The 23,392-nt window shown below is 36.5% G+C and overlaps 1 protein-coding gene across 4 annotated transcripts in view; it reads left to right on the top strand.

Moving 5' to 3' along the window:
* Positions 1 to 1,771: 1,771 nt before the first annotated feature.
* LOC131077340 (protein SEMI-ROLLED LEAF 2) overlaps positions 1,772 to 23,392 on the top strand; it is a 43,061-nt gene continuing 21,440 nt past the window's right edge. Inside the window, exons 1-15 of one of the 4 annotated variants that reach the window (XM_059219884.1) lie at positions 1,772 to 2,811; positions 2,897 to 2,916; positions 3,017 to 3,163; positions 9,732 to 9,806; positions 9,947 to 10,062; positions 11,485 to 11,599; positions 11,716 to 11,844; positions 14,882 to 14,929; positions 15,140 to 15,342; positions 15,450 to 15,646; positions 15,884 to 16,176; positions 16,451 to 16,600; positions 16,738 to 17,211; positions 17,349 to 17,498; positions 18,232 to 18,307. In XM_059219884.1, the coding sequence (XP_059075867.1) occupies positions 3,029 to 3,163; positions 9,732 to 9,806; positions 9,947 to 10,062; positions 11,485 to 11,599; positions 11,716 to 11,844; positions 14,882 to 14,929; positions 15,140 to 15,342; positions 15,450 to 15,646; positions 15,884 to 16,176; positions 16,451 to 16,600; positions 16,738 to 17,211; positions 17,349 to 17,498; positions 18,232 to 18,307 (2,161 nt within the window). In that variant the 5' untranslated portion in view covers positions 1,772 to 2,811; positions 2,897 to 2,916; positions 3,017 to 3,028. Of the gene's footprint in view, positions 2,917 to 3,016; positions 3,164 to 9,731; positions 9,807 to 9,946; positions 10,063 to 11,484; positions 11,600 to 11,715; positions 11,845 to 14,881; positions 14,930 to 15,139; positions 15,343 to 15,449; positions 15,647 to 15,883; positions 16,177 to 16,450; positions 16,601 to 16,737; positions 17,212 to 17,348; positions 17,499 to 18,231; positions 18,308 to 23,392 lie in introns of all 4 variants that reach the window. The other 3 variants (XM_058014824.2, XM_058014821.2, XM_058014825.2) reach the window with 3 other exon arrangements.

Here is a 23,392-nt window from a genome sequence, read left to right as displayed (position 1 = left end):
AACTCTTCATGAAGGTTGATGTTGCTAGGTGGAAGATCATGCATTCCTTCACATAAACTTGATCACAAATACCATCTTGAATGCTTGAAAATCTTAATACCTGACCTCTACTTCATTGCCTTAAGAATGCTTGATTGCTTGCTCACTTGAATTGCTTGATGTAAATTGAATTCTTCAATGCGAGATGATTGAGAGATGTTTCAAATGAGGGGATAAGACTTGCTTTTATACTCATCCTCATGAAACGTGTTGAAATTTTTGAAGAAGGCTAACATCAGGAGCATTTTCCTGATCAACATTTTTCAACCATTGGAGGGTTCAAATTTGGGTCTTGATTATGGTGCTAGGCACCCTAGTCTAGTCATTCTTGGGCTAGGAACAAAGTTAGAAAGTAGATACAGGGTGCTAAACTTCCAAAATCAAGCATTGTTTGAGCAAAATCAGACAATCTTGGGGGCAAGGATGGAGAAACACCAAAGTGAGTCCCAAATGAGTATGAAATTGTATCAGGATACAATTTATGACACTACAAGCTCCTCTAACATTTGACTAACTCTTAATTTTTTCACTAGTCTAATGATGATAAGAAGAGTCAATGTTCAATTGAACTACTAATGTTGCCTAAAGTACCTACTCTTCACATCTTAAAGTTGGCTCATAGGAATATAATATCAACATCTAGGATCATAAAAGTGTGAGCTCTAAGACAACAAATAGTTATTGGTTTGAGCTACACCATGAAACAAAAGCGACCAAAGAATATATATTGAAAGTCTTTAAAAATCCTACACTATAGGTATTTAGGTTGAGGGAATATAAATCATTGTTTGATGATAAAATAATAAAAAATGCATAAAATCAAGAAGTATTAACAACACATCAAGGATTATTGTCTTGTTTGAATGCTTCCCAAATGCCTTGTGGAATGGTGTTAGGAACTATTTGCTTTATTTAAAACCTTACGATTTTATTTTAGATGTCATGAAGAAAGGTCTTCACAAATTTTAGTCTTTAATTCTTAGGGAGTCAACTTATTGGCAAGTGGTATAGTGTTAACTTGGACACGTTTGAGAACTTATGGCGCTATGTTCAATTTCAATTAGGGAAACTGATGAACTCCCTTGTTCTTCAAACATTTTACTCTTAATTTTATAGGGAGTTAACTTATTGACACACAATGTAGTGGTAAGTTGTTGTAGTTTGACAATTTGTATTGTTACGTTCAATTCTCTTCAAGGAAAATGACGAGGTCTCATGTACTTCACACATTTTACTCTTAAATGTCCAAGAAGTCAACATATTAACACGTAATGTAGTGATAAATTGTCATTATATATGTAACGGATCTCTTGTATTGTGTTCATATCTCTTTAAAGATAATAATGAATTCTTCTATTTATGATTAATAACTTGACAAATTTTTCATAATTTAAACATCTAAAATATCATATTCAAACCCTTTAAAAATAAAAACAAAATTGAATAACCCAATAATAAAAGTGACATTGTTGAATGAGGGACCCTTAATATTGTACATTAACCTCAAACAATATCCAAATAAAAGTGACATTTTAGAAAAGAGGGACCTGATCTTAAATTAACCTCAAACAACATCCCGATAAAAAGTGACATTGCATGGAAACGAGGGACCCCTGATCTTCTAGATTCAAATCATATCAATCAGTAAGTTTTGCCAACTTTTTAAGAATACAACTTTTACCAAATCATGCTATTATCGTTCATCTTTTTCAATTAAGACTAAAAGATGCAGACAAGAGGACGTATCGATTTGAAAAGAACAAGAAAGGGGAGCATTTCGGCTGTGAATCACTAGAATCCAAAGGCGTGCATCAAGGACTATCACAACATTCCAAATCCTTTTTCTGTAATGGTCAATGGAGATAGATGATTAACGTTCCGAGGTGGGTTTCGACCATATTCAATGGAAAGTGAAAAACTGAGTACGGATTGATCAGGGCCAAGGGTAGGAAGCAGGGATTAGCCGTGCACCTCATAAAAAGATCCCGCTGTCATTCAGCCTGGTTTGTTTATTAACCCAGGAAAAAGTTAGAATACTGTGAATTCAAGTCTCGTGATTGGTACTGGGCGTTGACATTGGAGCTGGCCAAAGCTCTTGCAGATTCATTCCAAATTGCCTGGAATGAAACCAGACCGTCTCTTATGCCTGTAAATTGAGCGAAACCCAGTTGACATTCAGGGGATTCACCTGGGAAGGCGATGTGTTGGTAATCCTACCGGAGGTCCGTGGGTCCCATTGTCCCTTTCAAACCAGTATTTACTGCACAGTGCCAACTTTGAGAACAATTCCGCGTCTGATTGTGCTGCACAAATTCGGAGGTCCCACTGTCATACTTTTCAACTATTCCGGCAGAGGCAAGCGCATCCGATGACCAGCGCTGACGGCCCAGGAAAGAGTGGCACTAAATTCAACTGTAATTAAAGGTGTCCTGCTTTCAATCAGACGCCGCTGACGTCGGCGACAGAGTGGTCGCCGGTTGAATTTGTCATTATCACAGTGCCCCTCATATTACGACTCTTCTCAGGATTTGCGCAACGCAGTTTAAATGCGACGATGGCGCTGCTAGATGAATAATTAATTGTCGTCTACAGACGGGAGTTTTTTAAGCACAGGTACGCTCTCGCTGGCACAGCATTGTGCGATAAAGTTTGTCGTCAGAGGCCGGGGCGTGAGGCGTGGACGGATGTCGGATTGGGCGCGCTATATTTAGGTTCTAGTTTGGCGGAGGAATGAAGAAGCTTTTCTTTTGAGCTGTTGTGACGGGGCTCCATTCATTTGACTTTTGAAAAAGGTAGAGTGTGGAATTTTTTACAACCTCAAAAAGATCGGGATTCGAACCCCTTTTTGGCGTATCATAATAGCGGTTTGTTTTACAGGTAAATATATAATAAATATTTGGATGCAATATTAAATTAAGTCGCTGTGTTTGATTGAGTTCGTGCAAGAGGGGCCTAATTCGAAAAATTTGGGTTGCAGGGATTGTTCAAGATGGGAATTATGTCGAGAAGGGTATTGCCCATTTGTGGCAATCTCTGCTTTTTCTGCCCTTCTTTGAGGGCGCGTTCCAGACAGCCCGTTAAGAGATACAAGAAACTTTTGTCAGACATTTTTCCCAAATCACAGGTACTCAATTGCATTACAATGGTCTGTCTATGTTGATATCAAATTAGAGGTTGTCTAGGGTCGTAATCGTTTTATCTGGGATTTCTCTGTTTCGACTCTTATCTGCTACGTTTTTAATGCTTACGAAACGGTAGTTGAAGTCTTGTTTCTGGTTTACGGTCGGTGTATCGCCTAGAGCCATCTGGGAAAATCACGCGTTAGTTTTCGATAGACATCTAGGTTAATGGACCGACTACGATGGCCTCCAAAGCCATATGACATGTTCTACGTCAGAGACTGAAGAACCAATGGAAAATTGCAAATACGTATGTATAGTTTGTGTTAGAGGTTATTCATATTTTTTCTTGGATAGTTTTTCAAAACTTCATAATTACTTAAGAGGAACGCACTGAAAGAAGATCTCTTCGATTCCGATGGCCATTAGATATGGACGAAACGGTTTCTGAAGGTGCACGGGCAATTCCTTTGGAAATTTGCGAAATTGGCATATTTACTCACTTCAGCAAATTAGTTATATTACGCGTTTTCACATAGTTCAACAGCCTAGTTTATATTGGCCTTTATGATATTACTGGAACTGAGATCTTGATCGCTGTCTCTGCTGATACTGAGTTGTATAGGGAAAACCCTTTTTCCTGGGCATTCAGAGATGAGAATAGCGCACTTCTAATATTCACTGGGGTAGGTTGATTCATCCTATGATGCAATCAGCAGGTACTCCATGCTGAATAATTTGTCAGCAGTGAATTTATGAATTTGGTGTGTCTAAATAAGTTTTGAGGGGGACATTATGCCATTCTTTTGAGCAGGTGTAGCTATGTAAAAGGTTTGAAAGAAAAAATTGCAAATCCTCGAAATGTAGAGTGGCTATCATATAGGAAGTGGATTTTGCGGGAGTACAAGAAGCAGGGCCCTAGAAATTTGCAGTGCACACCAGGAAATTTTAGGATATTTTTTTGCCAAATTCCATACATTTCACAAGCTTTTTATAATTTCCTATGGAAGTTCTGATGAGAAATTTTCTTTATAAATTATGAGAATGTTGTGATAGAACAGAAAATATAACTTAGCATGGAACCACATTGCTGTGTAGGTATTCCTAAAATTTCTCAGCAGCACATTTATTAATCAAATGCTAATCTCACATGCCTGAATGTATTTGCATGGCGTAGTTAACATGATTAAGAAGAATGCTAATCTCCTATGCAGGAGTACTCATTATGATGTATTGCATACGAGAAATTAGAATGCTCATAGACTTGAATTCTCTCTTACTTTCATGTTGGGGTATTTGCATCATAATTTTTTATCTACATTATATTGCATTTTTTATTATTTTAATAACCACGATATGAATTGAATGCCATCCATCTTATCCTTGGAAGGAACAGATCCAAGTGAAATGCATGGTGTAAGATGCTTAACCTTACAAATCGATATGTATTAGCATAGTCACATGGTATACATATCATAAAGTAGAGGCAAACCTCATCTTCTTTCACTTTTTGGCATGTCATTGTGCTAATTTTTTTAACCACCCCATATAATATTCTGTATTTTTTTTATTAACTATATAAACTAGATATAAATAAGGCCTATTTTATCGCACAACCTAATGCCAGATAAATTGTTGGTGCAAACCTAATTGCAAGCTAAGTGCTTAGTTTGTGTAATCTTAACAGTTGTTAGTTTACCCTTTGTCAGTCTCACTTGAGTTCGAGTATGCATGTGGATAGGTAGGGTTAGGCATGGGCATAGGTAACTTGCAATTTGCCCTCTCAAGTTTGCACATCTGCACACTTGCACGTTGTCAAGTTTTTCTGCATACGTGCACATAGTCAAATTTGTCACCTCATGTACAACCATAGTCAGATTTGGCAACGTATGTGTGCACATGGTCAAAAGATGCCCAACCAACTCCCCTCAAGCCAGTTATAAATACAATGTATGGTCATAAGTTTTAAGAGTGAGCTTTGAGCTTGGAGCTGGGATAGTATTACCACAGAACTTTGTTAAGGCTTCTATCAACTCTTAAAGGAATTAACATGTTTCTTTATAGAGTTGATCTATCATTTTGTTATACTATCAATTTCTCATGAATAGATTTGAGTTCTTTTTGAGAATATGGAAAGTAGTTTGATGAGGATGATATTAACAGAATTGGAATAGTTCTGTTGTTTATTCCAATATGGTATTAGATCCATCTTATATACCCCTCTAAAGTCCACAATTATAACGAATAACATGAACACCAATATGTCGAGGTGTCAAGAGACACCAATAGGAAGAATCACTTTATAATATAAGAACAGATTGAATTGAATTTCACAATATGGGGAGAGTCAGAGTATTTATTTGTACACCAATCAATCCTATGGCACAAGGGTAGTCTAACACAATAAGGCATTGAACCCAATATACTAAATATACATTACGATGTAGGCGCATTAACAAGTAACCCAATGCTATACTACAAGTGTTTATAACTTAAAGGGATCCAACAAGATGGGTTTTGCACATTCTATCACCCCTCTATATCTCAACCAGGAGGGGAAAAAAGAAAGGTTGCTTTGAAGACAATATTCTGAAAAAGATATGCCTCAACATTCCCATAATGAGACCTTTTGGCAGCATGTGCAACTCTTGCAATCTAGGACATTGATTCTTTCAGAATTCTTGTCATGCCCCCGCAATTACAGTAGACTCAACATCGAGCAAGATCTTATTAACAATCGGGAAATTTTCTTGCAATAAGTAAGACTTCACAATTTCCTCTCAATTGTTAGTCATGGTGCTAGCAACAATCCACATCTCTGCAAAATGAGAACTATTATATGTATTGACCAGTAATCACTTTGCTTTCGCCTCCCTTACTGACAGCAATTTCATCCAAGTTAGATAAGCGATTAATTAGAATTAAGAATGATGATTAGAGGGGAGTGGTCTAATGAAGTGGGACAAGACGTCTCAAACAGAGGATAAGTTATGAAGGGACAGCGTTTAACAGCAAAGAGGCACCTCTCCTACAAAAATCACTACCGTAGGAAGGGGCATGACCTTCCACCATCGAAGGAGTATAAAGGAACAAACTCAGCATCCAAGGAAGGACATCGAAGAGGATCAGATCAGATATAGATAGCCAAATTCAGGCACTCAGAGGTTTAATATTATAACTGTGATTTGGTATGAAGTCATAATTTCCGTGGTTGACAGCATAATGAATATTATTTATAATTACTCACTTATGATCAATATGTATGCAATCTAGGAATCTGATATTATTATTTGATCTCTTATATATAGAATATATTATATAGGCAATAATGTATAATTCTTTATATGTCTGTTTAAATGCTGCAATCAACCATGATAGGGATAGTAAGAGAATACAAGGAGGGGAAACAGTTATGAGGTCCTCTTCTAAGAACGCCACCTCATGGTGGTGATGGATAGTCCCATGAGGCCAAGTGGGTGCAAAGAGTGCCTCATCCTTGGGCTTAGAAGGGAAGGATGTTCCGGACACCCTATTGTAGTTTCTCCAAACCTCTACCATGGTTGACCATTGGATTAAGGAAATTCCTATCATAGGAAGGAGAATAAGGATGACAAGAAGAGGGGAACATCTATAGGATTCCTCGCTAGGCACACCCCCTCATATGAATGGCAAAGGGCCACGCGATGGCCAAGATGGATGGTATATCCACTCTTGGGCCTAGGGTAGAGTATCATTTAAGGCACACTAATATGTACCCTTATCCTAACTCTCCTATGATTGAATTCCATCAATGAATTAGATATATCTTATGATTAAGTTAATGCTCCTAACCCTAGTAGGAAAGATCTATGCTTTGACTTAAAATAATGTTTCTAATAAGGAAGGTCTATTTTATGGTTATGCTTCAATGATTTCCTAACATGTTTGCAGGATCTCAACCAAGTAAATGATGTCACTAACTCTATTCCATTTCTTGTTTTATTTGGAAATTGTGATTTAGGGCAAAAACTAGGGCATTTACAAAAAGGGGACATTACAATTCTTCACTATTTTGAAGTCGAGCATCTTCTGCATCTTTCCTAGTAAATGATGCACATATTCTGATAACTCATCAATGAAAAGAAGCCGATTCCCATCCACATACGAGAGTAAAACTGACCCCATTAACTGGAACAACATGAGGTAGTCTCCTTCCCCTAGCCAACATCCTCCCCAAGAGGTAGGAATGTCCCACGTAGGATTTTTCCAATTGTTAAACATGACATCATTTGAATAGTTGGGAACACTTTCATTACGAGGAGCCATAGCTGACCATTCAAAATCCAAAGTGCCACCACCGTCTTTTGATCAGTCTTAAACTGACAAGTCATACTTCGAAAATAATCTCTCCCAAACATAATAAGACCCAATTATGGTTGATGATCAAATTTTGAAGCAACCTTTTGAATGATAATTTAATCACTCCATGCTATCAACATTATGAATAATAAATTTCAAGGTTACTAGGAGACGGGTGTACTTGGAGACTCCGGAGACTGGTACCGGTACTGATATGACTAATTTTCAAAAATAGGAGATGCGTACGTGGAGATGCCAATTTTTTTAAATATAATTTAATAATTTCCAAAAAATATCATGATAGAGAACTTTGAAAACATGAACAGTGATAAAGTTTAACATTAACTTTAAAATTGATCAAAATTGAAATTAAAATTGCTTATACTGCTGATACCATAGCCAGTCTAAATTGTTTAATGAAAGTAAGGTAATATAGATGTTGAGCAGCACACTCAATATTGTCGGCTAAATAGTAAAGGCAATTTCTCTTTAGACTATTACAATGACAAGAAATCAGTCCTCTCAAAAAGTCTACACTGTCAATAGATCCGATCACTATAACTTTGCATGGATTTTTGTCTTCCTGCGATACGGTTTCCTTATTAGTCATTTCCCTATGACTTTACTTTGCTGCAAGCTTATCTTATTTATTTGCTTTATTTTATTTTTCTTTTTATTGCATTTTGCCCTATGTTTTCTAGCAAGAGACATCAATTTTTGGTCGGGAGACTCTGGAGACGGCAGCCAAAAGCACCCTATGCGTCAAGAAGTTTCCAGAGACGTCTCTTGGAGAAGTGTCCTGGGTAGGATTTGGGTCTCCTGGTAACTATGATAATAATCATGGTTTGTAGGGTTGCAAAACTCTCCAAACCAGCACACGCATCATGAAAAAATGAAGCAAAGTCTCTTCAGATAAATTAATTCCTACAAAGACATAAAGGTAGGTTACCTACATGATCTCCAACATTCTCCTGAACCATCTATTAGAAGTGAAGATGAAATATTGATAATGTCGATTCCATGGGAGGGCCTTGACGCAGATGACTATCCATCCATCAAATGCTGTAGAAAGCTCATTAGTAATGAGAGCAAAATGCTCCTATTCATAACACCTCTATTGCCAGTCGCTAAATGAAGTGGATATTTTGCTCAATATGCTTTCATTTTGAGAGTACAGAATGTAGTTTGGAAAAGGTAATCCTGGCAGAATTGACATGCTTGTGTTGTCAATAGTTAGAGAAATAGTGCCATCTGTTTCCACAAATGCTGATTTATTTTGATCTATCTTAATGCATTTGCTTGGTTGGTATGTGTTCTGCTGCTTATGTCGCAGGAGCTTGTAACCTAGTTGTAAGGCAGGATTCACTTTATGCACCTTCGTGTGTTAAATTTGCAGTTTTGTTCTAGAATATGCTCTTACATGCATCTCTATTAGTTAAAAAGTGGCCGTTGAAACCCACAATCAAATATTTTCCTAATCACATATGCAGTAACTTAGTTTTTAGACTTCTAGTAAATAGTTTAGAGATGCCACCAATTTTCTGGGTTTTTAGTAAATTATTTCAAACCTAATTTCTTTTTCTTTTTTCGTGCATATCCCAAATGTAAGTTTCATTAGTTCTTTTTCTTGGAAATGCGTGTTATATTATTTCTGCTGGTAAAATACATTAATGCAAATTCTAAAAGATCTGCTTGATATTTTCATTGCCTTTTAACTTTTTAGCATCGCTCTTTATGTTTGTTGGTTTAAGTTATGTACAGGCAATATCTTTCAGAAATGTAGTGCATATCTGGTTCACTTTGACCTTTTGATGATGCAAATTAGAGATATTGACAGTGAGTTAGGTCTAAGTGTCAAGTTTTCAACATGATGAATAATTTTGCTGTTTTCATGGCTGAAAATTGCAAGAGGTCCTCCATGCTAAGTATAGAAATAATAAATACTAAAAAAATTACTGCCAGGTCTACATGTGCTGAATTTTCTTAACCCTAAACAGTGCAAATATATTTGACAGTAGACTTTTCTACCTGTCTCTTTCATATTTGGAGAATCACTTTTCAGAAATAATGAATCTCTGGAAGAATTGACAATACTGTTGGATAGATGTTAGACCTAACAAGGTCTAACCAGTTTGTGAGAAAGCATAGAGACCTCCCATTGGAATATAGTATTATATTAGTTAGGGTTTTCAATGGTCCCTGCAAATATACTTCCCTAATAATTTCCTTGTGCAGGATGAGGAACCAAATGATCGGAAGATTGGCAAGTTGTGTGAATATGCATCAAAAAATCCAATGCGGATTCCCAAGGTCATATACATTAGTAAATGCAAAAATGTCTATTGAGATAGATCTTGTAACTTTCAAATAGTTTTCCAAGGCTTTTTTAATTTCTCTCTTCTGTTATCTATTGAATTTGGGCTGGAAATATTCATTGCATTATTTTCCAGATTGCAAAATATCTGGAGCAGAGGTGCTATAAGGAGTTGCGAGCTGAGCATTTTGGATCAGCCAAAGTCGTCATGCATATTTATCGTAAACTGCTATTTTCGTGTAAAGAACAAATGTGAGTACTATATGCTTTTTTGGGATAATTTAGTTGGGACTCCTACTGGAGCCCCTGCCCAGTAACTTACATATACCCAAATATAAGCATCACCTTACAATATAAACAAAGCATAATATAACCTTAAGAACAACAACTACTAAATGTTATGTGCTATTGCTCAAGGCAACTACCACTCAAAAAGTAGTGCTGGTCTACAGCATGGACAAACAACTGTAAAAACAAAACCATATACATCCATCATGCAAACATAGAAGACAATCCCATAGACATCTGACAACTGCCACCTTCCTTGAACTACTCCCCTACACCCCCTTCCTGCATTGTCTTCCCCCACCACCTCCACCACTTATTCCACCCAACCAGCCACTCCTGCGGCTGCACCCAAGACCTGTTGCTCTCATTTGCCCTTGGCAGGGAGGGGAATTGAATTTTTAGACATAATACTCTACGACAATGAGCATGATGTACAACACCACCATAGAAAATATGAATATTGAAGTCACTTCCCATTTCCACCTTGCCATTGTTGTGTGAAACATGCAGGCCAGCAAGTACCTTTCCCACATTGCTGCTATAAGCATGTAGCACGCCAAGCTCCCTGCACATCTTTTCTAATTCAGACTGTTTGCCATCCCTAGGAGCCAGTGAGTTAACTGATTCAGCACCTTCCAAACACTTTACAGCTATTTTCTTTAAAAACCTTTCCCTTGTTCATCCTTGACCATTTTCATCTCCCCGAATTGGTCCTGTAAAAAAGCCTTAACAGCCACAATCTTAAATCAGCATAAAAAATAACCAAAGCTAGTTTAGAGACAAAATTGCTGTAAAATGCAGCCTTTGCTATATTTCTCGCTTCCATTCCTGTCTCACCAAGCACAGCCTTTATCATATTTTCTGCTTCCATTCCTGTCTCACCAAGTACACCTTTGACAAATCATAGTGTAACATTTGATTCACAAGAAAAAAATTGTTTAATCGTTTTGTTTGATACATTTCCTTTGTGCTTTGGTTCCTTACACTTCCATGAGCTCCATTTGCTAGCCATCTGACCCCCTGCAAATATAAAACACCCTGCAACCAAAATTGCCGAGTGTTCAACTACCAAACACCACCATTGCCCTAGCACAATCTCCATAAGCTTCCTCGCACAAGAAATTGACTCTTCAGCATATGCGCGAAGGGGACATTGTGGAATAATGCCCAATCAAACATGTCTTTATGGAATCAATAAGGGGATATATATACTGAAATTATTATGTTGTTTCCTTTCATATTAGATGTATCCTATACTCTGATTATAACATTATCTGCACTCAATAATATAAAAATAAGTTGAAATGGTCAGTTGATTTTACCAAAGAGGAAACTGCAATTTTTATCGGATAGGTTTCACATTGTGGATGCTATAATTGCTTGCAGGCCACTATTTGCTAGTAGCTTGCTGACTATTATCCGTACCCTGTTGGATCAAATGAGACAAGATGAAATTCGTATCCTAGGATGTCAAACTCTTGCTGATTTCATTAACTGCCAGGTATATTTTCTATCTTGTTTTCATTGTTCTCTTCTTGTTTATTTTGAAGGACTGTATTAAACCTCCAATGCCTTTTAACATTTTGATCTAGAAAGTATTTAACTGTTTGGAAACAGATGGATAGCACTTATATGTTCAACTTGGAAGGTCTTATTCCCAAACTCTGTGGACTTTCGAAAGAAATGGGAGATGAAAGAAGATGTTGCCGTTTACGTTCTGCTGGGCTTCATGCTCTTTCAGCTATGGTATGATTTTGTTGTTTGATTAACCTGGGATTTTGATGTCTTTATTGCTTTATACATGTCTATGCAAATATGATGCCTCTTTCAGATTGAATTTCTAAAGTTTGTTTCCTTCGTCTTTATAGTAGGCCTTCACTGATATTTCAATATGTCTTTCTTGAGCTGGAAACTCAATCAACTTTTGAGATAAAACTAATTTTGTTATACCTAAGAAAACAGTATGAACTGACTTTTAAAAGATTTTGAAGGAAAGATGTATTAAGTTATTAACTACTTAAGAATAATAGAATATTAAATGTGATGAACAATTTCATATCACTAATTAGTACCTTATTTTTATCATGACTGGTCAATGTGTTATAGATGACAGAGGTCCAGCAGGGAACTGTTGCAGCCTAATTTATCATAATCTGAATGGCACCTTGTTTTCCATAATTAGTCGAGTTAGTTGAGGCAGTTATGGTTGATTGGACTGTGTTTGCTCAAGAAGTGCATCGTTGATTGCAAACAATTTAGGATTATTCAAGTAAAGCAGTTGATGGTCTTAGCCCCTAGGAATAGGGGTTCCATAGTTTTTTGTACATGGCAATGTATTTATGCTGATGCTCGATAGAATTTATAACACATTTTACTTAACAGAAACTTATGGTCCATTTAACAGAAATGTACTGTAGCATATTTGTGCACACAACACTGAACTTCTTGTGGGCATGTTGTCATGTGTTTCTATTACTATATATGGATTTCCAAACATATTGGTGACTAAATGAAAGATAGGATTTGGGAACCTCCTATGTGTATATGAACCCATATAGAGACACAAATTCTTTGAAATGTACTAATTAACATAGAATTCAGGTAAACAAGCCTAAGCTACTGTAATAACAGAAATAAGCAATAAATTCAATATGTAAGCAACTGTTACAATTGTCTAGGAAAGATAATTTGTATCACAAATTTGGGAAATGTACATGGAAATGAAAATTAGAAAGGAAATACTAAAATGTAAACTCTGCACCTTGTTTCTGTGAATTCTGAGACTGAAAACAGCACTGGGAGGCCCAATCTGGTTTTGGTGTGAATCTGGAGGTCGTCTGGCAAACTTATTGTAACAGGGGTGCAGCTGTACCCTACCCTGGGCTGTAGAGCACCACAGGCTGGGCACTAAGATCCTTGACAATTACGGATCTGAATCTTTCAAATGTACTAATTAACATTGGATTCAGTTAAACAAGCTTAAAGTACTATAATAACAGAAATAAGCAATAAATCTAATATGTAAGCATCTAGTACAACGAGCTGGGAAAGATAAATTGTATCACAAATTTGGGAAATATACATGGAAATGGTTATTAGAAAGAAAATGCCAAATTGGAAAGTGTGCACCTTATTTATGTGAATTCTGAGAGTGAAAATGAAATTGGGAGGTGCAATACTGCTTTTGGGGTGAATTTGGAGTTGTTTTGGCAAACTTTTTCTAATAGGGGTTCAGCTGCACCTAACCTTGGGTGCTAAGGTCCTTGGTAAGTATGGATCTGAAATTATCAAGGCGTCTTTGTGATTGTCTGCTGGTCCTGTTTCTCTTGTGGGATGGCTCTGTCACTCCAGAATCTAAGGTTAAGGGGTCAACAGAAATGGTTGTGCTCAGGAGACTGCCTTAGTCAGTCCCCGATTTGGTATATTTGAACCTCCACTAGAGCATATTGACAAATTGGATGTGTGCGTAAACCTAGGTACTTGTTGTTTGTTATGTGTGCAATAATGTTGTTCAAAACAACAAATTCCTAGGGGGATGAGAATATCAGAAATGGTGTCTTCTTGCGATGGAAGTCAAATGGGAGGTGGAAAGGTTGTCACAATTGGATATGCAGGTGATCAAAAGCTTTAGACTAAAGGATGATGACAAAATAGTGTGTATGCATATTTAAGAAGGTTATGCAAGAGGAAATTGGTTTTCGATCACTTCAAATAAGGTTTGAGGAGGATCACACGAGAGATATAGACAAAGGAGAAATGATGGAGAAGTTTCAGATTTTAGGTATGAGCTTATATAGGGATTCTAGACAATAAGAGAAGATAGGGTTCTATGGGTTTCAATTGTGGGAGAAGAGAAATGCAAAGAAAAAAGGGATGAAGAAGCAAAGATTCACAAAGGATTCATGGAAAAGATATGGTGAATATTCCACCAAGCTTGTGTACTTCAAATTTGTAATTTTCTACTGCAATGACTTCCAATGGTTTTTTCCTTCAATTCCTTGTGTGTTGAGAGGAGATAGAGATGCTAAGTTTTCTATTCTTGCATTGAGTGGACATAATGAGTGTTTGGATGAGCAGATAGGCTTGAATATGGACCCTTACTAAGTTTTTAGACAAATGACAATTGGAAACCCAACAACAATTAGGGCGCAAAAGAGAGGGAATCCTTACTATGTTTTCTATTTGTACATTGAGATAACATAATGAGAGTTTGGATGAGAAAATGGGTTTTAATATGAATCCTTACTAAGTTCCTAGACAACAGAGAGGGAATCTTTTGTTTTTTCAGATTGAAACATGGGCATTAGGGTCCTTGATAGCAGTGTCCTCCTGTGATCACTGGGAAAGCCAGAAACATGTGACAAGTAGTCCTAAACATACCAGGGGAGTGTGCACTAAAATGAGTGCAAAAACATGAGATGGACATTGCAAAGGAGCAATACCCTATCGTATACTAAAGTTGCATGTTTCCAATTATAGCTGAACTTGATATTGCTGTTTCTTTGTGAGCTTTCTGGTTTTTGTATGCAGTTTCTTGCTCCTCTTGTGGTACAATTTAATGCAATCATGACTCAAATTAATATCTCTTTACACAATATTTAACAGAGTGTTTTTTGTTTCTTACAATTTCTTGTTATTTAGTTGGTTATCTGGTTTATGCTCTTGTTTTAACTTAAAAAGAAAACTAATTGGAATTCTCTAGGGATTTCATGCCTAATTTTGAGGTTTTTTGCATTGGTAAACATTCCTTTTCTAACATTCTATGTGCTTTTTCAATGTGCAGGTGTGGTTCATGGGAGAACATTCACATATTTCAATGGATTTTGATGATGTAAGATTCCTTTATGTTTGTAAATTAGGTAACATTTAAGCACTATGATTTTTTATATTAGATTTTACTATCTGACACACGTTTAGCTTGAGACCTTCATTTGAAATGAATTGTATTTCTTCCTGACATTGGTGATAGTATCATATTTCAGTCTGCTGATTGATGTAGTTTATAATAATTTTCTAGCACTTAATTTGTTTTATTTTTCAGATTGTTGCAGTGATGTTGGATAATTATGATTCTTTTCCAATGAATTTGGAAACTACGGATCAAGTCAATGGGAATACCTATGGCCACTGGGTACAGGAAGTACTCAGAGGTGAAGGTCGTATTATAGCATTGACTGATGGTCTTACTAGAGTTCCTTCGTGGAGGGAGGTAGTAGACTTAAAAGGAGAAAATAGTCTTACAGGGTATATGCATAAGACATATTTCATGTTCTTGTGCAATGTAATGTTTAATGGTGTTCTCATGGATTATTCTTGTTATTTCTTATTAATCTGGTTGAATAATATTACAGGGAGGAAGCAGAGGATCCCAAAGTTTGGTCAAAGATTTGTCTTCAAAACATGGCAAAATTAGCAAAGGAGGCCACTACGATACGGCGTGTACTTGAACCTATGTTTCGTTTTTTTGATAGTGGGAAACACTGGTCGCTTCAGAATGGACTTGCTCTATGTGTTCTATACGATATGCAACGCTTAATGGAGAAATCAGGTAGCACTTATAATCACAAATTGTAATCCATGTTGTGAAGTGCAATTTGTAAAAGTCAAACTTCATTGGCTACATCTCTATGGTTTATATATGATAACTACTTATTTGAACTTCAAATTCAAAATACTTCGGTTACAATTAGGTGCAATTATCGATATTTCAGTTATTATTTCCATATGGCAAGTTCACCTTTTGATTTTATGATAATTTATGCCTTTTCTTTTGGTCAATTTGCAGGCCATTCTACTCATTTGCTATTGTCCATGCTTATTAAACATCTTGATCACAAGAATGTGGTGCAGCAACCTCAAATGCAGATTAATATCATTGAAATTTCTGCTATCCTGGCACAACAGTCAAAATCACAAGCATCTGTAGCAATGGTTGGTGCCATGTCTGATCTGGCAAGGCATTTGCGCAAGAGCATGCATTGTACTTATGAGGCTTCGAATCTCAGTGATGATATAAACAACTGGAACAAGTCTTTTCAGGCTGCAATTGAAGAGTGTCTGGTGCAATTTGCAAAAAAGGTGATAGAAACAAATGAAAGAACTATTAAATATCCATTAATATCTAGAGTTGGTCAATATAACTGCAAATTTCAATACGTTTGGATACAATCCTAAAGGGGTGCCAAGAAATTCTCTAAAAGAATAAGAAATGCCTATAGATAAGGAAAGTGGAGTCTTTTCCAGGGAAATATAAATGTTACATAATAAAGGAGTTTCATCACAATAATTTCTTTACATTTTTTTTTCTACAGGAGCATATCATGACATCTTTGATCTACTTTTGGGTTTTCAGGTTGGTGATGCTGGTCCAATTCTTGACATGATTGCTGTCTCATTGGAGAATCTCTCTACAACCACTGTTGTGGCTAGAACAACAATTGCAGCAATGTATCTCATTGCTCATATCATATCATCTGTACCAAATCATTCATATTATAATAAGGCAGGTCTTTGTGCCTTTATACTTGGTTATTGCTAGCATCACTAGATAATTACTTAAATTTTATTATTTATGGGCTTTTCATGTTTTAGTAATTGAGGCACAAGGGTTTCTGAAGACACATTGTCTCTCTTGTTTAGGCTTTTCCAGAGGCTCTATTTCATCAGTTATTGCAAGCTATGGCACATCCAGATAATGAAACAAGGGTTGGAGCCCATCGAATTCTTTCAATTGTCCTTGTGCCATCTTCTATGAGTCCTCGGTCTGAGTCTCATTCTCCAGATTCACCAGGAGTGCAGGGCCTGAAGAGGACATTTTCAAGAACTGCATCAGTGTTTTCTTCAGCATCTTCTTTGTTTGAGAAGCTAAGAAAGGAAAAGGGATCTTTGCATGGAGACAGAAGTAAAGATAATACTCAAGAAATTGATATGAAGGATATTCAGAAGATGCAGAAAACAGTGTCAATGTTCCGAGAGGAAGATGGACCAAGAAGTGATGTTGATATTAAGCATTGTACAATTTATCCAAGTCCCACCCAAACCCATAGCTTGAAGCTTCCTGCATTATGTGCTATAACTGATGGAAATTTCTCCAGGGAAACCATGAGGAATGCGGTTAGTATATTCTGTGTTATATGTATTAAATTTCTTTCTACATCTCTTTGAAAAACCTTTGTTCTGCCCATTTGTATTGTGTGGAAGGAAAGTCAATTTTAGGGTTGAAAATTTGTTTTTGCTTCTGAAAATATCAGGAAACAAGTCCTCTAAGGTTGAGTGGACATCAAATGGCACTTTTACTTTCCTCACTGTTTACTCAGGCAATATATCCTGAAAACACACCAGCAAATTTTGAGGCAGTTGCCAATACTTATAGTCTTGCACTACTGTTCTCTCGTGTCAAGGTAAACTATGTTCTAAGTTACATGTCTAATTTGCTGTTTAATTGCTTCAGCACTTTGTTTGAGGAAGTTAAAATGCTCATGTTTTCCTTTGCAATTTATTGCCCAAGTATATTGTGCAGTTCTTTAGCTGGAGATAAAAATTGGATCATGGAAAATGTCTTCCTTAGGAATTACATTATTTATCACAACCTTGTACAGGCAGGGTCAAGTTTGTCAAGTCAAAGCAAATGGATATCTAGTTGTTATATGCTAATTGATGGTAAATTGGAAATGTGAGTGAATGATTACAATGGGTGGGATTCATCAATAAAGGTTTTCATTTTTTTTGTGGAGTGTTGACCTGTATCATTAGTATATGATATATGTATAAGCTTGAAGAAGAGATGCAGAATATTGTCCTTGTGCCCATCCCATAAGATTATTTAGAAATTTTCACTCCTTGGAATACCATTTTTTTCCACTGGCACAATTAAGTGCCGAAATAAGAGTACTGCATTATGGTTAAATTTTGCAATCTGATTTCAATTAACCTTTGTTGAATATTAGTTTGACTTGTCTGCATTCACTAAGGCAAAGACATCTTTTTATTTGCTTAATGAGTGTGGATGTAGATGGAACTGTGGTACTATTTTGAAGAAGGCAGGATTCCTTGTTTGTTGATATGGCTGCTACATCTTGTCAATAAGCCTTGTCACAACATACTTATTCAGATTTGGAACCTACATGCTTGCAGAGTTCAAATCACAGTACACTAATTCGAAGTTTTCAGCTTGCTTTCACATTAAGGAGCATTGCCCTCGATAATGAAAGTAAGTATCTGTTTCCAAACTGCTTTAGTTATTTGAGGATTTTTTTTATAAACCTAAAATACACTTCATTGCTGATAGACCTATTCGGCACACATAATTTCTGTGATATGGTTGACATGTTTATTTAGAAGTATGCCATCCAATTGTTTAGTGAACAGCAACAGCATGCAACTACAAATACATGTATGAACTATGTATAAAATATTTGTTGTGCTTTAATTCAAACAGGCACACAAATGTTATGTTTGTCTTCGATTTGAGCAATCTTGTATTTTTAAGCAGTAGAAAATGTGATTCAAAGGGTTTAATCATTGCACCAGTGTAGTCCTTATTTTGTTTAACTCATGTTTTTCTTTTTAAGATTTCAATGTAAAGTTGTCACACCACGCACTTAAGGTTTTGTGTCACTCTCAGGTTGAATAGGATTTTACATTTTTCTATTGATGTTTTTTAATGAGTGCAGATGCTTCTCTTACCTGATGATGGATTGTTCTATTTCTGGATTGGATTATTTAACTTGAGATATACCATTATGAGACATCTTTCAACAAGTTCCCGATAAAAATATATTTATGATGTCATTTACTATTCCTTTTCATACATTTTTAGTAAAGCAATATATGGAAGAAAATAGTGCTGTTTCCTTTATCTTGCAGACAGAAATGTTTTGGCAGTCGTTACTACACAGACTTATTCAAATTTTAGACAGATAAGATTGGATTGAATTTTAAATTCAGTTATTAATTGATTGATTGATAGATTTTGATTTAGTTGTCTTTAACCTTTCCACTATTACCTTCCTTCTTATCCTTTTCCTTCCCTTTACTTGCCTTTATACCTTTATTTTCTTATGCTAATCCAACTCCCACCACCCTCTTTATCATTTTTTATAGGATTTTTTAAAAATATATCTCTCAGGCACCAATTTCAAATGTTATCTCCATAATGGGTCCAATAGTGAGACCCACAATGCCAGACTTTAATTAGATGGGACAAGTGGTCTTAGATAGCTCTTCTACAGTTCTACACTGCAGACAATCCATGTAATATATGGTTTATATATATATATATATAAGCAAGTTGATGCCATGGGGAGTAGTTCTCGTTGTATAGATATTAGAGAAAAATATGCAACAGCCCATAAACATGCAATCTCCACTATCTTCATCTCTGTATTGTTGTGGAGCACTTCCTTAGGAAAGACCCACCAATGTTTTTGTTGGTTTTGGAAACATCATAATCTTCAAGGGCATTGAAGGCTCGTTTTCTGAATTTTTATTGGATGTAATTCACTGTTACAATTTTTGAGATGTACCTGTCACAAGGCACATCCTTGTTATAAAAAAGAAAGATTTTGATATATGCTTGATCATGCACATGTTCTCCCACGCCATCCAGCTAGCAGTTTCCAATAATGGCATTGATTGCCTCCAAAGTATGCCGTGAACCAATGCAAAAAACTTTGTCAAGCTGTTTTTAAATGGAAGAATCTTTACAATTGCAGGAATTCTTGGGAAGATAGATCTGATGATCCATTTTTGGCATGAATGAATAGGAAATCTCTGATTTTAAACTCATTTCCACATGGCTTCATGATTCTCTCTGTAACAACCAAGGATTACAGTTATGTGAGAAGTTAATTCCCAATTTGTTGAATCAGTCCTCACTGTGCTGGGGCAATCATTTCAGGTTCTTCTGCAAGGCTTATGCCATCCCAAAATGTTTGGATTGCCGCACTTATTATTCCTCCGATCGTTTAATGCTGTGCTTGGCTAGCAAGTCTGCTAGCTTGTTTACTACCCTTGGCAAGCTGGGTAGTGTAGTTTGTTATCTTATTTAGAATTGGTCGAATTTGCTTGAGAATACCATTTGGTTTACAATTTGAAGTGTTTCTTTTCAAAATGGTATTAATAGTTATCAACGAGTAACCTTCAATGTCGATATCGGAACTATGTTTGGATTTTAACAATTTTAGACAAGTCAATAGTGCTTGAAATTTGACATAATTGTCTGTCCCTGATTGCAATTTTTTTGATATTGTATGAATTAATCTTCTGCTGTTGCCCCTGATGATATCCCATAGGAGGCACCATTGAAGTTTAATTTTAGACAGCCACTTGGATACTTGATTTTTTCCCTGTCAACTTTCTTCTTATAGTTTAATCCTGTATCCCCTGTATATATCCAAACCTATACCCAGGGAAAAAATTGCCGTAGTATTACATATACACCCATATTCTTATCCAGGGAAAAAATTGCTTTACAGGCATACCCAAACCCCATACCTGAACTGGCAACTTTAGCAAGTTAAAATTCTAGAAGCAATGAAGAATTTTTCTCATTTGAGGATCTGTAGCTTTGTTTTGTCTGAAGTGCCAAACTTCAATACATGACAGAAGGGATCTTTGGTAAATATTTGCATTTTCAGCTCCAAAGGCTTCACATGCACAAATCACACTGCCTTGAGACCAAAGAAACGGGACTCGGACTTGGCGAGGCCAACTCTACTCGGGACTCGGACTCGGCAAGAAAAACTCTGTTCAGATTCGGCTGGACTCAGCAAAGTGAAAAAATTAAGAAATTTAGAGATTTTTAAAGATTTAAAACTTGTTTCATGCACCCTTTATTAAATACACCTTAAAGACACAGTAACATCATCAAATAGAAGCTAACTTGAATACATACACAAGTATACATCAATCACATAAGCATAAACGCAAATTGTAGCTGAAGGAAATAACAAACATAGATATATAAATATTGTCAAATGTATACAATATTGAATATTACAAAACTCTTGGAATAAAAATCCATGTCATCATATGATCAAATGTTCCATATAAATATCAAAAGCAAAAACAACTACAAGCCTATGGCTTAGAGGAGCCTACATCCTCCCTACGAAGGCGTCTAAGGTAGGTCCTAGATGATTCGGCAGCCATAGCCTCTCCCTGTGACACCATGCCACCCTCACCAACGTCAGGTATATGAATATCTGTGTCACTGTTTGCCTCTGGCTCTATTGTCTCTACTCGTGCTCTCTGCTCCTCCTCTGCCATGGCTACAACCTCAACCTCTGCATCTGCCTGGTCGATCCAATCAATGTTGTCGTCACTAAAGGTAGGTTCTGTCTTAGTGATCCACTTGGCTTCAGGATCAACCTCCTCTAGAATGATAGGGGAGATATCATTCTTTGCACTCCTTTTCTGTCTGAGGCGGAGGTTGTAGTGAACAAAGACAAGATCATTCAACTTCTCCATAGATAATCTATTGCGCCTCTTGGAGTGTATGTGCTCAAACATACTCCAATTGCGCTCACAACCAGATGCGCTGCATGGTTGGCTCAAAATGCGAATGGCCAACTTCTGAATATTTGGTGTTTTTGGGCCAAAAAAGTTCCACCAATTATCTGAATTTGAAATGAGAAAAAAAATAAAAATCAATCTCTCTCGACTCTCATTTAACAATATATAATAAAATTGAAATTATCTTAGAATATATTTTTACCTGGTATCATAGTTGTCCTACTTTCTTTGCAGATAGGACGAGAGAAGTTCTCCCCTTGAGCATTAGAAAACAACTGTATCTCTCACATAAGTTCGGTAGTAGTACAACCAGCAAGTGCCATCCGCTCTATGACTGAGTACAACCCACTAAGAACTTCCTCATCTGCCTTGAAAGTAGGGCTGAAATGGAATGTCGGATTAAGATAATATGCTGCTGTATGGATGGGCCTGTAAAGTTGGTTATGCCATCTCTTATCAATGATATCCCAAATAGGACGATACCTACTCTCATCTCCTTCATACACGGATCTAATGGCCTCCTTGGCCCTATCCATGCCCTCATATATGTAGCCCATTGCAGGCTTTTCCCCATCCGCAACTCGCAGGAGAACCACCAAGGGTTTAACAAACTGCAAATATTGTGTAATTTATAAAAATGAGCAAATGAGAGAAAATGATGAATAAATTATAAAACAGAAACTTAAATTGTAGAATTTTTAAAAAGTTACCTTCACAATCTCAGCACAAGGGGTCCAAAAGCCTCCCTCATCAAAAATGCAATCTACCATATCTATCCTTGCAGCGGTAGCAACATAGGATGAGGAAGCCCACTACTCACCAACAATCATACGTCTCAAAGATGCCTTACACCAAACCATGGACTGTAATGTAATGAAGTTAGTGGCAAATCTGGTGATTCCAGGATGAGATAACTCTCTCTGCTCCGTGTATTGCCTCATAAGAGCTAACACTCATGAATGATTATATACAAATTTGCAAACGTTTCTTGCCCTTTCTACACATCTCTTAATCCATGGGAGTTTCCCAATATCCTCCAACATGAGGTCAATGCAATGGGCGGCACATGGAGTCCAAACTATAGATGGGTGCCTCTCCATCAAAAGTCTACCTGCAACAACATAATTTGCTGCATTATCAATGACTACCTACACCACGTTCTCCTCAACCACCTCATGTATCACCTCCTTTATTTTTTCACATAGGTATGTGGCGTTTTTGCAGTGTGTAGAGGCATCAATGGATTTGGAAAATAGTGCTCCCTGAAATTAAAAATAAAGTAAGATCAATGATCATTCAATAAATCATTAAATAAAAATTAAAAAAAAATTAATGACTAAATGAAATTAAAATTAATTAATCACTTGCTGAAGAAACAAGAAAATTAAGGAGAGTTCTATTTCTCCTATCTATCCAACCATCAGTCATGATGGTGCAATTTGTCCTACTCCATATGTGGCATTGATCCTCTAATTCACCCTTCACATCACACACTAAATATGACAAAATTGGTCCCCTTAAATCAAATTCAGAAGAGGCTTTGAACCTCGCCCCACATATGGTAACGACATCAACCATTTCCTGCTAATAAGGAGACCTGTCACAAATAAATTAAATGAGATAAGTTAAGTATGTACTATGTACAACAAAAAATCAAACAAAGAATCAAACTATAAATATTAAAACAATCAAACAAAAAATATTCACCTGACTGCAAAGAATGGAACAATGCAGTAGACCCAAAACTTGTCCATTGCCAATTTAGCGGCCTCATGGACCT

The sequence above is a fragment of the Cryptomeria japonica genome, chromosome 4, assembly GCF_030272615.1.
Source record: "Cryptomeria japonica chromosome 4, Sugi_1.0, whole genome shotgun sequence".
NCBI classification, from domain to species: domain Eukaryota; kingdom Viridiplantae; phylum Streptophyta; class Pinopsida; order Cupressales; family Cupressaceae; genus Cryptomeria; species Cryptomeria japonica.
Note: the sequence above shows the minus strand (reverse complement) of the source record. Positions and strands in the feature narration are given on the sequence as shown.